The sequence below is a fragment of the Apteryx rowi genome, unplaced genomic scaffold (genome assembly GCF_003343035.1).
Source record: "Apteryx rowi isolate R43461 unplaced genomic scaffold, aptRow1 scaffold_20, whole genome shotgun sequence".
NCBI classification, from domain to species: domain Eukaryota; kingdom Metazoa; phylum Chordata; class Aves; order Apterygiformes; family Apterygidae; genus Apteryx; species Apteryx rowi.
The window spans coordinates 2,306,619-2,322,575 of NW_020448308.1; the positions used below are offsets into that span (position 1 = coordinate 2,306,619).

Here is a 15,957-nt window from a genome sequence, read left to right on the forward strand (position 1 = left end):
TTATTCTGCACTGCTTTGTACATCGTCTTATCTTTGCCCCTTGGCAAAGTGAGGTGGGTAGGCTGTGTTTTTTCACTGAAGCACCAATTCCTCTCCTGTGACTCCTGCTCTTTCAGGTTTTTCCACTAAATCTTCCCTCGGATTTGCCTCTTGTGTCTCCACAGCCGCAGCTACGTTTTCTCATCACTGGCCACCTCAGCTGTCTCCTTTGCTACAGGGGCACTCGGCATGTGGATCCCTCTCTACCTTCACAGAGCACAGGTCGTGCAGAAAACAGCAGAGACCTGCAACTCACAACCCTGTGGCACCAAAGATAGGTGAGATTCATACTCCACTGCTTTAAAGGTTGGGGGGAGGGTATTTACCAGAGGAAACAGGCAAGTCCCATGAAGTCAAGTTACTAGAATGTCTGTAACTTCCTCTAGGTCTTTGCAACAATGATAGGAAATGCTGGGATTGTAAACTGGGGTTTATTTCTCTTCTTTTCTTCATTGCACAAAGTCAAACCAAGGGAGAAAAGATGACCTCAGCTCTGTCTTAGTTCTGAGACCCTAGTACACAGAGAAGAGATTTTTAAGTCTTTGCTTCAGAAGATATTTGGAGAGCTGAGAGAGAATGAGTTTTCTTAAGGCTCACACTGTTTTCTGTGATAGCAGCAGAATCGCTGGCAGGTTGGGGTAGCTGCTGTGGGGGCTATGGTCTGGCTATTCAGGGCTTGGTCTGGTTCCCCTAAGCGCTGCGGGGACTGATTGTGAAGACTTTTGTTTCTATGGGAGGGAAGGCTTCAATGTATTTCTTTGCTCTGTGCACTGCTGTGTGTGATGGGTTTTGCTAAAGCATGGTGCGAAGATCTGGGCCTCTTTGGTCTGGACTGCTTGATGTTACATGGTGGTTTGTTTTTTCAGTCCCAGTTATATCGCCTAGCTTGCAGCACATACGCAGTGCAAAGTAATTCATTGTTTTGTGCTTTACCATGATGGTACAAAACATAAAATCCTAAAAAAGCATTTCTCCAGGTGAATAAAAGATGTGAAAAACTGCCTTTTGTCAGTTCTTTTTCTTTTTAGCTTCTGAGAGAAAAATAACATTAGGAAAACCTTCTTGCTCTAGCTGACACAATCCCATCACAAGTAAACTACTTAGTGGCTTGGAGTACCATTGACTAGGGAGCCCAGCAGACAGCCTAACTCTGTTCTGCACAAAATGCAGTTAGCAGAAAATAAAGCTCCAGTCAGACTGCCCATCTGCTGTTTACAAAGGGAAGTTTTCCACTCCTTGACGACACCTATATATCAGCCAGCCTGAAGCTACTTTAATGTAGTTGCCAAAGACTCTATAATCCAAGTCATGCACATACAATACAGAGAATCCTTGGTAGCTACCGGCTCTTTAAATTTAAACAAACACATTTCAAATATGTAATATAACAGCAAAAGAATCCGCTCAGCCTTTTCTGAAGTGGGCTGAAAGGAGCTGGAAAGTCAAACTATGTTGAAAATCAGTGGCATTTAGATACTTGTTAAGTTTCCACTCTCTTAAGCCTCCTAGTGCCTGCTCTGTCCATGATTTCCCTTACATGATCAAGTGCAGGTTATTACTTAGCTCTGTTTGTGCATAATTAGTTGTACAACGCAAATTATAGGAAGCTCAGTTCCACACAAAGAAGCAGCACGAGTCCTTTGCATCTCTTTGGGTGTTGATCGAAGGCTTTGAACAAGCCTGAATTTCATCTGCGGTCTTTTTCTTAATTTCAGGGGAAGAGTGCTGAAATTCGCAGGCACTCAGTGGGAGGCTCATTTGTTTTATTTTAAACTTGCAAAGCCAATGGCAGATTTTCATCAGTCACTGTACCCTAATAAACTTAAAAAAAATAACCCTCTCTCAATATTTTGTTTTAATAGCTTGATCTTCGGAGCAATCACATGCTTCACTGGTTTCCTGGGTGTAATCACAGGGGCCGGGGCAACCAAATGGTGCCGATTAAAAACCCAGCGAGCTGATCCTCTTGTCTGTGCTGTTGGCATGCTAGGATCAGCCATCTTCATCTGTCTGATCTTCGTTGCTGCCAAGAGCAGCATTGTGGGAGCCTATGTAAGTATAATCGTGGGCATAAGCCAGTCTCACTCTTACTCTCTCCACCTAACTCTTTAGGAGATTCTGTGCCTCCTCCCTTGCACGAAGACTGAGACGTTGGTCTTGCTTTTCCCATTCTGAATGTCCTTTATTTTGCTCTTTGCTATTTTGGCACTGTCCGTATGTGCCTGGAGGGAAAATGATACAGGGTGCTTATCCCCTCTCACCAAATGTCATCCAAATTTAGACCTGTGGATGGCTCATGCATGGAAACCTGCAGTTCCCTGCCTTTGTGTTGTTGTGACTATCCATAGAGCTATTGCTCCTGCCTAATGTTTTGGTACAGGAAAATAGCTTCCCTTACAATAAGGGAATTGTAGCTGCAGTGGTACCAAATTATAATTACAGTATAATTTTTTCTGTGGGCATGCTTTTGGCTACCTGTAATTACCATTAATTTCCATTACTAGGTAGCTTGCTGCAGACCAACAGTAACTACCATGTATTTTCAATTTGTTGTTATTTGTATTATCACCGTACCTGGATATATCCCAATCATAACCCAGGAACCCACAGTACTTATTGCTGCACAAATACAGACTAAAAAATGGCTCCTCCCAGAGTATTTGTAATCTTAAGTATATATAAAACACATCACATGCTTCCAGACAGATGCAGGGGGAAGGAAAACTTGAGGTAATATACAGTGAAGCTACCACACAGCAGAGTACATTCAATCCAGCAACGAGAACTTCATTTACAATTAACCAAGCAAACCATCTACTGCAGTTTCTGTATATATCAAGCACTGCTTTAGCCATGGTAATTTTCATAATATTCCAATAGCTGCCATTATTATGGAGAAACACAAGAAGAAAGAATGAAAGTTTAAAAACATAAAGACAGAACCAAGAATATGTACTATAGCTACTTAGAAGGTGTCAGAAGAAGACTCCAGTCATCTGGCTCCCAGCATGGTCTAGAGCTAACCTTTGGTTCAATGATTAGCAGAAAAATGACCACCTCAGGCACCCTGTATGGAGGTATTACTGGTTGGCAAAGCATTAACCTTGCTTTCATTCTCAGCCGATACTGAATGAAGAGATCTGCCACATCTCTCTGCCTGCCCCTCCCTCCAGCTCTTTGCACAGCCAGACCTGTGATTTTCTCCTTCCTCAGACCTGATGACAGATGTTCATTTGTGGTGATTAGTATCTTTATGCAGAAAGTTCTCCCTTTCCAAGCTGGAAATACTATTTTCAGAAAATTTGCAACAAAGGTGGTTATTGATCTCATTTTTATCTTCTGTTAGGTCTTCTTTTCTTTAATCTCAAGACAGTGGCTTTTAAGCTGCTATGTTTCCATGGAACCATTCTTCATTGTGCGAATATATAAATATAGATGTTATTATTTAACCAATCTTAGAAGCAATTTATTTTATGATGCATGAGCAGTAAATCTAATAAAGAGTCAATGATTTACAAAGGAAGTTATATCTGCATATGGAGGGTGTGTGAAGAATATAAATGTCTTTGCTGATGCCACTCTCTTGCTGGTGCACACATTTGTTACAGGTAACACTGTCTCTCCATAGCCCTAAATCTGTTCTCTCTCTGCTGTTGGAAACTTGTGTGCAAAACGGATAAGAGAGTCTAGTTAAAGTGTGATTGGGGAATCGGAGATCTGAACTCTATAGATTCTGCATGTGACAGTGGGCAAATTGTTTAACTTTGTTTTGTCTCTGAAAAATGAGGATTCTTAACCTATGGAAGATCAGGGTAGCTTAGATCATTAATGTTTGTAAATCACCTCCAGTTAGGTGGTCTGTGGACAAGCCATCCACTACGAATTCATATGAGTGAAGAATAGTGAGACAATACCTCTTATTGTTGCTATTTAGCGTTACAGGTGCTAACCCCACTGAGAAACAGGTCTTACTTTGGAGCTAACAATGTCTCATAACACAGGGTGTTATCATGATGGTGCTACGTATTGGCCGAACTGGCTTTTCGAGGCAAGTTTCAAACATGTGGGCTCTTGTTCTCCCATGCCATCCAAAGCTATTGCAATCTTACAGGCTTCCAGCATGCTTAATTCCCTCTACTTCCCTTTACCTTCTTAATTCCCTTTACTTATTTTGCAAGGCTGCAGGCTGTAGCAGTTTCCCATTACTATCTGTTTTAAATGTCATTGGACCAAAATGAAGGAGTGTGCATTTCCTGACTCCAGAGTTGGAAAACCTAGATTTGAGGGACAGCATGATGGATTAGGTTACCTTCCTTATCTCAAAATCCATGATAGTAGCTTGTCCTGGAAAGAATGCAGTAGGCTTTTTGGGTGGATTTTTTGATCTTTGGTAGCTTCCCTGACAACCATGTCCTGGAACAGGGAGGACCAGCAGTGTCTGTGAGTTCTGTATGACTGTGAAAGGCAAGAGCAATGTTCTGGTCTGTTTCCCATCATGGTGACATTTCCAGATCTTCTGTACTGTGACTGTCCTTAGATTTCTGTCACCAATCACACTCTACTAAAACTGAAGGGTCACTGCTTTTGGACATCTCGTTGACTCAGAAACTTAGAATTATCACTTCCATCCATTTAGATGCTTAAACTTGGAGTTTGACATCAAGCATATGGACACCTAAGAGATGGGCTCTGTCATACTGAGCTTTGATGGCAAGCAGATCACCATCTCCTTTGCTGCTCTAGTTAGCAATCCAGAGTTTCAATTTCAACTGATAGTGGTGACACTTAAGTAAAGTTTTCAGCGCTCCAGAAGAATCAGCAGAGACCTTGTTTTTTTTAACTTCTTGGCATTTTTGGTTTTCTGGAAAAGACCTACATATCCTTTAGCATGGTCACCTTGTCCCTTATAGACTGCCAACTATCTGCTCTCTTCTTCCCCTGAATGTGTGTACTTTTTTTCCCCTGCTCAGTCCTGTCTTGCAGGTGGTTTTGATCCTTGAGGGCAGCAGCTCTTCCTGTTCTGCAACAGCCACTCCTATTTGGAGCAGGTAGACAGACTTCTTTTTTGCATCTAATCTTTTCACACTAATCCAGCATATTATTTGCTGTAGTAGAACTAGCTGGAAAGGTGGAACGAAACAGCATTCTATATCATTTAGCTGCCCAGACACTTGCATTTCTGCTTTTCACTATCTTTGCTGTGTATAGTCCAATCAGTTCTTACTCTGCTTTTTTTGCAGCATGTGTATTTCTGTATTGTAGTCCAGCTCCTTAAAATAGTAATTTGCATATCTTTAGGTCCCACTTTTTCTGAAATACATACTCTCTTAAATGTTGGTTTTCAAACTTGTCTCTTGAAACCCGTTAGCTGTATGGCAACATTGTATCACACTACTGAGACATTTCGACAGCAGATTTCAGACTGAACATTGCATTTAAATCTCAAGATAACTAGAGAGCAATGTTTTGTGATCCTTTTGACATTGTTCCAAGTTCCTGTTGTACCTCAGTTTCAGCATTTATTTCAATTCCTCAAAGACATTTTATGATCTTTAAGAAACAGCAGCTCCTGGGCTAAATCCTTCCTATAGAGCTTTTGCAGCTTCTCAGTCTCAGCTCTAGGGAACTTTCTGTTGACACGGTGCTGGTTACTTATCTGCTTCTGAGGCATGGATATTGCCCAACACAGAGATGGAGTTAGACTTGCTTCAGATTCAAGAGTACATGTGGGAGTCTTACCCCCATGTCAAAGAGAACTTCAAACAATGAAGATGTAGACAGGCACTTTGCAAATAGCCATGGAAGCAGTTTATCTGCCATAGTTTATAATCTGCTATAGTTTATAACCTGCTTAGATCAGCTGGAAGATCTGCTGGTGTGAACCCTCCAAAATCTACTTTACTTATCATTATTGGGAATCAGAATTTGCTAACTCTGGTCACATAAACAGCTCCTGAGAAAGACTAGATGGGGACATAGCTTCTATCAGCTCATCAGAGGTGAGCAACTGGACACCAAATGAAACTGGTGAGGTACTATACAATGCAGCTGGATCCAGAAGAAGATACAGTACGTCTCTGCAGCTGAAATCTCAGTGTAAAATGAGGATTCTAAAAGCGTGTGAGGAGTCAAAACTGTGACCATTTTGGGAGCTATTGATCTGCTCTGGAAGCTGCCCTATTTGAAGTAAGCATCCCTAGAGCCTCTCTCCAGCAGAAATGTCACATATCCTCATATGCCCTTTGCAGTCGGAAAACTCATTTTTATAATCCCCATTAGCGGCTAAAGGACTGCCTTTTTTTTAATGTCAGTATCTTTTGTCCTGATTTTTGATCTTCCTTCTGTTCCTGTTTCTCTTTTATCAGTATCCACATACGAAGCATGCGTTTCGTGAAAATGTGTTGGGTGAAATACACATTCAGCAATTCAAAACTGATGTGCTCTGAAGTTTGTAACATTTTAGTGGTTCATAAGGCTTATGCTGAATTCCTGCAAGAGGGGACAAGGATTACTTTCTATATGTAATAATTCATATGTATGTATGTGTGTAATTTATATAACCTTAAGGCAAGCAGTTGCTTGTTCATAATAATTTGTGAAAAGATAGGGCATGTTGAGGCTGCATTCAGAAGTGTGATTGCATCTTTCCCAAGCTCACTTTAATCTGTCCAGCAACAGTGGCTCTAAAGCTGTAGTAGGATAATTTCAAGGAGGTCATGACAGCCCACCTGGGGCTCTGGTACACCCTTGCTACATGACACATGGCTTCAACTTCTGTCAGCACCTTGATTCATTGGATCTGTGTTTCTTGGGTCAGCAGTTGTCATCTCCAGTGAGAGCCAAGTTCAAGGCAGACCAGTGGACAGTGGGAAAATGGAAAGAGGAGATTTCCTTGCTCACCAGCTGGGCCATAATGACTGGCTCAGACACCATCACAGAGGAAGCAGAGCCAGTCACAAAAAGAGGGGAATAGGGAAGGGGAGTGTATGGGAAACAAAGATAATTTTAGAAACAAATAGAGGAAGCTTTCTGTAGGTCAGTGCGTACGACTGGACTAAATAAAGCAAACTATTCGTGGCAGTGACGTGATGGTCTGAGGGGTCTAGGCAATTTCAGCCAGAAGTGAGGGAAAGACAAATGCCTTAGTCACATCAGACCCATAACCACCAACTTCTCCTCCCACCCCGGACTGTGCATATGCCAGCAACAGGAACTGGGGCAGTGGCTATGACTAACAGAGCCTGTCAGAACTCACTAGAAAGGCAAAAATGTTATCGATCTGAATTTTTCCTCAAAGCCAAGTGTACCATGTATTTCTTGCTGGCTTTGTTCCGTTAATGAATTGTGCCTTGTTCAACATAACAAAAACTGAACATATGAATGAACATAGGATAATTAAAAGGGGAATCTTCAGTTACCTGAATCCAGATCTCCATAGCTGTTAATCTCTGTCTACCAACAGGGATTCTGGGAGTAACATTTTCTTTCTACTTGCCACATAAAATAATAGGGTTAGCTAGGCAAAGAACAACCCTCGGGGGAGATCTTGTAAATGATTTTTGCTTGCCTTCTTATTGGGGGGGAGGTTGATACTTTCAAGATAAATTATTCAAATAATGTGTTGTCTGTGTATTCTGCTCTTCACAATATTCAAAGGAAGATGGAAAAGTGTGTGTGGAAGATTTTCTCTTCTTGTTGTTTCTTCCTGTTGAACCTACATTTCTCTGAAATCTCATATCTTTGTTAAGCTAAAGCATAAAAGCAAAATGTTGATGTTTGAAATATGTATAAGAAGCTTTTTGACAGAGGCAGGGTTCCCCTTGAAGCCATGTCACCGTTGCTCCATTAGGTTGCAGTTTGATGAACACTTCTTTCAATGATAGGACCAGGTTTAATAGTTTCTCCTCTTGTTGACCATTGCCAGTTCTTCAGCTGCTACAACTGCTTGTGGAACTATTTAGTGAACTGCATCAGGGAGCTGATTTGGGTTAAAAATAAGTAAAAAATCCTCCTCCTCTCTTTAAAAGAAAAGATTTTTGCTGTTTCAGTTACCTGACTCCCTGCTTGGCACAGTTGTACCAGCACAACTGAGGAGACAATATGGGCATAAGAGTAAGTGTGGAGGGAGTGCAGGACGTGGGAAGGATACGTGGCGGCTGTTTATACCACACCCCCAGAAGAAAATGCTCCCATCCAACTACAGCCGTAGGTTTTTAGTGCATCTTGTTGACTGTGTCTGCAAAGAGCCAAGAATTCTGTTTCACTGTAAGAGACTGATGCTGTGAACCCCATACTTGAGCCCTATGTTGACTGTAGCTATATACAGGCTGTTGACTGTACACAGGTATTAACCAACAGAGTGCTTAAGTTGTTGGTACAATGGCTAGAACTGTGTCCTCCTCAAAAAGGAAATCCGTGCGCCAGAAGGGGTGGGAAGGGATCTTGCACAGAACGAGTAGAGAACCTCATCTGGTTTGCTACAGAGCTTAACACAAAACTTGATTCCTGTCAAAGAAACTGCCTGCATTTGGGGGAGTTGTGGCCTTTTTTCCCTTTCTGACTGGCTTTTTGAAAGTGTTTGTTCAAGTGCGGAATCCCAAGGGTGTCTCTTCTTGTTGGTTTGTCATGTTCAGCTGTCACCAAAGTGTCAGCCTTTTATTTAGCTGTTCTGTAGATCATAAACAGTTTGCACTAATGAAGTTGCAGGCCAACCCCCTCAGGCTTCAGATAAAAATCTATAGATTTCTGTGTTTGGGATAAACCACAACAGTAACGAGGAGCGTACTGTGTACAGAAGAATCCTTTGAGTAGGTTTGATACAAATAAGCAACAAAGGAAAATTTGTGACAGGTTATTTTTCCTTTGAATGTCAAGTGAATAAATCTTCTCCTTTTTGTGTTTTGTTACAACAGATTTGCATTTTTATTGGAGAAACTCTTCTGTTTTCAAACTGGGCTATCACAGCAGACATACTAATGGTGAGTGTACATTGGAACAGCATCTTTCTCTTTGGGGGGCTTGTCAGCTTATAAGAACAACCTGAAGTTCACATTTCTTCCAAATGCCTAGTCCCAGCTTCAGCCTATTCTATTTTTGCCCTTTTTATTGCTGAAAAGGAGAGTGAGATGAAGAGAAAGAAAGAGGAATTCTCTTCCTTTGCTCTGAGCAACAAGGAGAGGAAGTATCCAGAAGGGACACCATCAAATAGTTTCCCCAAATTCTATTTGTGCAAAACTCCACATACAAAGAATTCAGCCAGCTTTTCTGAATAGTCAGCACATTATTGGATTTTGTTATCAATAATCCCTATTGGCTTTGTTCTGTAATAGGAAATCCTTCCCTTCCTCCCTCCTCTGGCCACAAAGGCAGCCATCTCCCTCTCTCTTTGGCTTAACTCCAGCAAACGTAGCATTCAACACATACACAATAGAAAACCACCTCTGGGAGAGGAGAGAGGAAAAGAAAGTATAAAGAAATTCTGGACTATGTCCACCTATTCCAAGAGGAAACTGTCAGGGATTTTTCACCTCATGTCCTTCATTTTCCCTTCTCTGTCCACCAAAAAGCTTTTTAAGTCTTTCCAATCAGAGAGCTGACCTCAGCAACTAGATTGTCATGTGAAGTAGTCTGGATGTTTGTTAGAAACGCTTGCATGTTTTCTAGATGAAAATCTGAGGATTACAGAGCCTTTCAAATATGTCGTACCTGAAGTCCCATTGTGAGGGAGGTTACTTGTTGCTTATTGTATGAAAAAGAAAGATATTAGGGCACGTAGCCATTGCAGGACTTGCCTGAAGTCTTTTGTCAGGTTGTTGACAGAGCTAAAAATGTAACCAGGCTGGCATCCATAGAAAACTCCCTTGACTTGTATTCATTGTTTATGCAAATGCCAATGAGAAAACAGTCGGGCTCAGTATTTCTAGATATAAAGGCTTTGGGGTTGATGTATTCATTCAGCAAAGAATTTCAAGCTTCTGCTTAACTTCTGTTTCTTTTCAGCAAGACTTAAGTTAAAGGCTGTGTTCATACATTTAAGGTATCGCTGTAGTTGCCGGAACTGCCTTACCTGATGAACTTTCAGTCTTTACCTCGTCCGTGCAGAGAACGTGCTGTGAGCTAGGGCAGTGTGGTTCATTCCACCTCCCTCAGATGGGCGTGAGGCACAGAGAAACGAAGGCTGTCGATATACTTCAGTAGCTCAGATCCCTTTTAGTTGCTGAGCCTGGTTCCTCCTACCAGTTTAGCTATGGCGTGATGGAGTTCCTCATAGGAAGAATGTGTGTTCACTATGTGCTTAACTTGGGTTTTGCAGCTTGTGCTGCATTCAGGGCTGCTACGACCATCTGTTCAGTTGTACCTGAACGTTGAGACAGATGTGCAGTCTGCAGACAGCTGTGCTGAGGAAGAAATTGTGGTACAATATCTGTAGTTGCTCATTACTGCCTTCTGCCAGAGCTTATTCTCACATCCTGCCTTTGGCTGTGATGTTCACAGGAGTGATCCCAACACTCTCTGGTCAGAATTAGCTGGACTGGCTTAAACAGCAGATCTTTGATATCCTCACCAGCTTTGGCTGAAAGAGGTAAGGGATTGGCCACGTGGCACATCCGCAGTCCTGCAGCAGGGACTCTCCATGAGCAGCTGGGGTAGTAATCTCTGCTGCCAGCATAGCTCAGCTGGACAGAGGGTACCTGTCAGATGTGTTCAGGGTCCTCCAGAAAATCTGTACCAGAAATGAGAACTGAAACTTGACTAACATTATCTCAAGCTAATGCCCGAAGCCATTTTTCTCACAAACACTTTGTTGTTATCAAATCTGCTAAGAATGCGATCATTCTCCCATTTTAATTATTAAGATTGTTTGTGTAGATTTCAATGTGACTTCAGGATCAAGTTTTTTAGTAGCTTTTATGGGGTTTGACATCTGTCTTATATGGCTGGCATCATATATTCCATTGCATTTTGCAGGGATGCATCTGCAGTTTATGTTGCTTTAGCGCAAAGGAACTCCATAAGAAATCATTAGAAATAATCTCTAAGCTCCAATTTCCAAAACACCACAAATGAGAGAAAACTCATTTCAAATGAGGAAGGAACCTACAAATATGTTAAAAATTGGAATTGGTAATTGATGCCAACTCTTGAACTAGCTGTTCACTTTGTCCATAAGGATAAATGAACTGATTGTCACACGTAATGCTTAGCTCAATGCATTATCAGGGTGAGAAGGCCTGTAAAAGCGCTATACAAATAAATGTAAACATCCACTTAGATCAATACAAGCCTGTAAACAGATGGTCTGAAGTACGTTTATATTACACAAGGGAGTTGAGAGGATGTTTAGTCAGACAATAGGTGAGAGCTGGGGTTATAACCACATTTGACAGACAGCTTTATAAGAAGTCCTAGCCAGAGAAAGGTGTGGAAAGGCTTTAGCCAGATGCACTTCAAATGTGTGGCAAATTAATTTCTACTGATGACTATTTATTTTGTGTAATCAGATGTGCGCCAGTTCTTGCCTGAGGCTGGTAAAGAGTTTAAAAGCATTATTAGCGTAAGCCTAACAGCACCTTCATGATGTACATAAATATTATCCCATTTTCATGGATAAAAAGCTCTCAGTATAGGCTGAACTCTGCTCCCATGGATTTCAGGGAGAGCAGACTTATGCCAGAAGTGAGGCTTTGGGAGACTGCAGCCTAAGTGGTTTATCACCGCTCTTCCAAGATTTACAAATCTCATGACTGTTTAAGAGCCCTATCTGGCAAGCTGGTAAGGAGCTTCAGAGGTTTTGCAAGTTTAAGTTCCCTGGCAAAACAGGGATGCTTGCTTATTATCTTCATATTTAAATGTTGGCTTTTCACAGCTTCGCATTTTCATTGCTCTTCTATTCTTGCTGGTATAGCAGTCTGTATGCAGCACCTCAAATTGCCTGCAGTTAAAGGTGGTAAGAGCTAGATTTGATAAACTGTCAGCACTGCAGAATGTACAACGCTGCCTGCGATTTTAAATGCTTATATTTGTTCCAAATGCAAATTTGTACAAAACAGGCCATATTCTCCTGAGCCCAACTCTCCAGATCTCCTCCCAGGCACATGCTCAGATGGTGCTGAGGGAAGGGGGGCGGGTGGTTCTTATGGTGCATGCTAATTATGAAACAGATTTTATCGGCCATCTTTGCAAATTGGCCTCAAAATTACCAGAACCCCAAAGTAGCATTAAAACTGCCTTGTAACAGCGATAATGAATGAGCTGCAGTGCAGCAGGCAAGTGTGTAACATTGAGGCATGCTGAGTGCTTTCATCTGAGAGTGCTTGGGACTTTGTAGAATCTGGTCTTAATAATGGGGTTTTTCCTCCATAGCTCATCTCCGAAATATAGATGATGGATAGAGGCTTGATGGCATTTTTGTGTGAGAGACAGTAGGTAATTTAAAGGGCCTCAGCTATTGAGATCCCAATCTTTTTAGGTCTTTGCTGCAAAAAGCCATCCTCCAGTGTATTCAAAGCCCCATGATGCTCATGCAAAAATGTTCCCTGTATTTCCTTCTTCTTTTATAACATTAGTTCTTTTTAAATGGTCATGAGCTGTCATGGAGGAAATGAGCCTTAATGTTTTGTTGTGGAGTCAAAATCTGCCTTTAGGCTTAAAACAGGAGTAGACTGACTGGTGCATGGTTGTGCTGCAGGCATGGGTATGCTTTTATTCTGATTACCTTCCATATAAATTTAAGACAATTATTTTTACAGTATAAAACACTGTCTTTTTTTTTTTAACCAGTGAAGAAATAGCATTTCCAGAAGTTCTTCTTATTGCTTCTCTCAGTGTGCTTCCACACACTGGTAATCCCTGATCGATAGAGCGCTGTGGACTAGATTTTAGGGCAGGGTGGGGAATGCTTCTGAATGAAAGTTCGCAGCTTGCTCCAAACGCGCGTGCCAGCCCTGCCCAGGAGGGATGCGCCAAGGGGCACCTCTGCATCGCCCTGGGGGCCAAGGGTCTGTAGACAGCTGCACGCTTCTCGCTGCTGCGCTTTGACTCAGGGACCAGCCCAGCCCTCTTTTATTTCATTTTAAAGTATTCTTTTAGACGGCGTCTACTTGCGAGTCATTAGCTTTAGTGAAGGGTCTCTCTGAAGCTGGTTTCTCTTGATCACAGCCTTTACCTCTTCTGAACAGTAGTTACAACCGGGACACCTGGGCTATTTCCAAACTCTGCCAGTGGCCCGGAGTGTTTTCTTTGCCTTTGGTGCTGAAAGAAATCCACATGCAGCGTCTCGAAGATTCCTGTTTGACCCAGAAGAGTATCAAATTGTGAAACTGTTTTAGAGCACAGAGTTTTCCATCAAAGATGCAAACATCAGAACTCACCTCCTTGGCATGTGCCTCTTGCTGGGGGAGGCTGATCGCTCCTTGGCTTCCCTGGTTAACTTCACTTTTTTTCAGGACAATTAATTCTGCTGGTTTCACTACAGGAAGGGAATGGCAGTAGTAAACCATGGCCTTTCTGAATCTCTATTTAAAGAGGTGAGGTTTGCCGGAGCTGCTTGGTCAGCCTCCCTGCCCAGCCTGCGTGCTGTGTGCGCCTGAACCTGGAGCCAGAGATGCGCCTGGACCATCCCACAGACTTCCGCCCAGCCTGCTGTGGCTCTCCCGCCTCCAGTTTCTGTGGGATGTTCAAACCAGGCCATGTATGGTTTGAATTTAGGTCTATTTTAGTATCAAAATGCCTGTTTAGGGCTGTAATTTACTGCTGTCTTCCTAGAACAGTAGCTAATGCTTGCTGCCAACTATTTCCGCTCCATCGGAATAAAATACTTTTTAAGCAGGAATAAGGGTGGAGTGTTTTTTCATGTTTTGGTGATCTTGTTTTGAGCCTTTTTTCTCTCCAGCATCCTTTTAGAGGAGGAGGAAAAATCTTACGTTTGTTTGTTTGCTGCATGCTTTTTTGGTCACTAGAATTCCAGGCTAAACTTAGGAAGTTATTTGGCGCTATACGGTATATGGCAGTCTTGTTTCAACCATCGGTAAGTTCTTTAGCTAGGCAAAATGAAAACATTTTGGAACTTGTTTTCCTACTTGAAAAACTAAATGTATACATAATACAGATGTGCATGCAGAATTATTTATAATATGTGTATGTGTGAATGTATATTTGTGTATATATCACATACAGACACATACGCATATATATTATGCAGGTATCATTCAAAATTCTCTCTCTAACTGGAACTAATTCACTGACACTCATTGAAAATGGTATGTTTTGACTAAATTTGCAACTGCCTTTGTCCTTTTGCTAAGAAATGGATAGAATATAGAGCCAGGCAGGCTTGCTTTTCTCATTTAGCTCTCATGAACTTTATCGCAAGAAAAATAATTTAAAGTAAGTTTAAAACTGACTGTTTCTCACATCTACCCAGCTCTGCCCTCTTGAATTAGGTAGAGTTTCACTTTATCTTCTCAAATGCCTTTTTCCCGAACAGCTCTTGCAGAATGCTACCCCATTGCACCTGCAGGAACTGGGGTCACGTGGGAAGAACAACAGTAATTCATTCTTTGCTTCCTTCTGTCTAATCTATTCAGGTTGTGTCCATTACCCTGCGTCTTTGGGGAATGGTAATGAATTGTGTTGCTCTCCTCCTGTTTCACAGTGTGAGCTTCGGTATGGTTCTGTGCCTCCAATAAAGGCTAGATCTTATTTTCCTCTTGGGAGTTCTGTGAACCTTTAAGTCTGTTTTGAGCTCCTTGATGCAAAAGGAGGATAGTGGCTAACGTCTGTAGCCGTGGGGCTGCTGTGGAGCTGATCGTACTTCGTTCTTCTGTTGCACCACAGGAGCTTGAGAGTGCACCGATTTAACATGAGGCATCAAAGTGCATTAGCAATGTGCATTTGCAGCTTTGGCTGTAAAGCAATAATGCAGGTCATTCTCAAGGCATGTGGCTAAAATCCGAAGAAAAAGCATTTAATTTATTTTTATCCATAATTCCAAAATGTGCCTGTTTGAAATGAGATGATCGTTGTAAAGAGGCATGAGTTCTCTTTTACTGTGGATTTTCTCAATGCTGTTCTTTTTTTAATGGGTAACTCATCTTCCTCCCTGAAAGGAAGTGATCAGCACTGAAACGGTGCTTCAGATTCTGGGACCTGAGATATGTCACTGTTAAGCAATTAGTTCTCCATAACTCAGTCACCTAAGGTAAATTCATCTCTGTGTAGCTCTAGCTGGAGATATACCAATCCTGAAATGTCACATTTAATTAATAAATGGCTTCAGGAAAGCATTGCAAGAATGATTTGAAGGCTGGGAAGGCATGCCTTCTAGAGCAAGACTAAAGATAGCCCGTCAGAGAGGGAGGGGAACAGGAGAAGGGATCACAGTCTGCAAAGAGCTAAACAAGAGAGTCATTTCTAGCAGGGTAGATAGCTCTTCAGAGAAACAGAAAAGGCAGAACAAGGTTCAGTGGTTGGAAATGGAAAAAACCCACTTGGATTTAGGGACTTAGTGAATTCTTCAGTACTTGCAGCCTTTAAATCAAGACTGGCTCACTTTCTGAACGGGGAGATATGGGCTTGGTGCAGATGTTCTTAGCCAGCTTGTTTCACAAGTTTTATGCGTGAGACAATTACTTTTTTTCTACTCATAAATGTGTGGTATAAAATTAAGATATTTCCACAGGACTGTGGGCTTTTGTTAGTGGGGATTTTTGTTTGTTTGTTTGTTTTAATCTTTCATCCCCCTCCATGGTTAAAGACCTGTTTTCTGTAAGTCTGATCCCTTAATGGAGAAATAAGGCATGTTTTCCATTGATACTGTGGAGTCAAATTGATATTGTGTGAGCTAGTTTGGGGTGTCATGTCCTAGAAAAGGACTAGAGACCGAATTACAATATCTTGGCTCTGGGTAGTTTCCCTAAT

The 15,957-nt window shown here is 41.8% G+C and overlaps 1 protein-coding gene across 1 annotated transcript in view; it reads left to right on the forward strand.

Annotated features, from left to right (window-relative positions):
- Positions 1-15,957, forward strand: part of SPNS2 (sphingolipid transporter 2) — a 124,576-nt gene that overhangs the window by 95,279 nt on the left and 13,340 nt on the right. Inside the window, exons 7-9 of the mRNA XM_026063708.1 lie at positions 165-317; positions 1,902-2,091; positions 8,952-9,017. Coding sequence (XP_025919493.1) covers positions 165-317; positions 1,902-2,091; positions 8,952-9,017 — 409 coding nt within the window. The remainder of the gene's footprint in view (positions 1-164; positions 318-1,901; positions 2,092-8,951; positions 9,018-15,957) is intronic.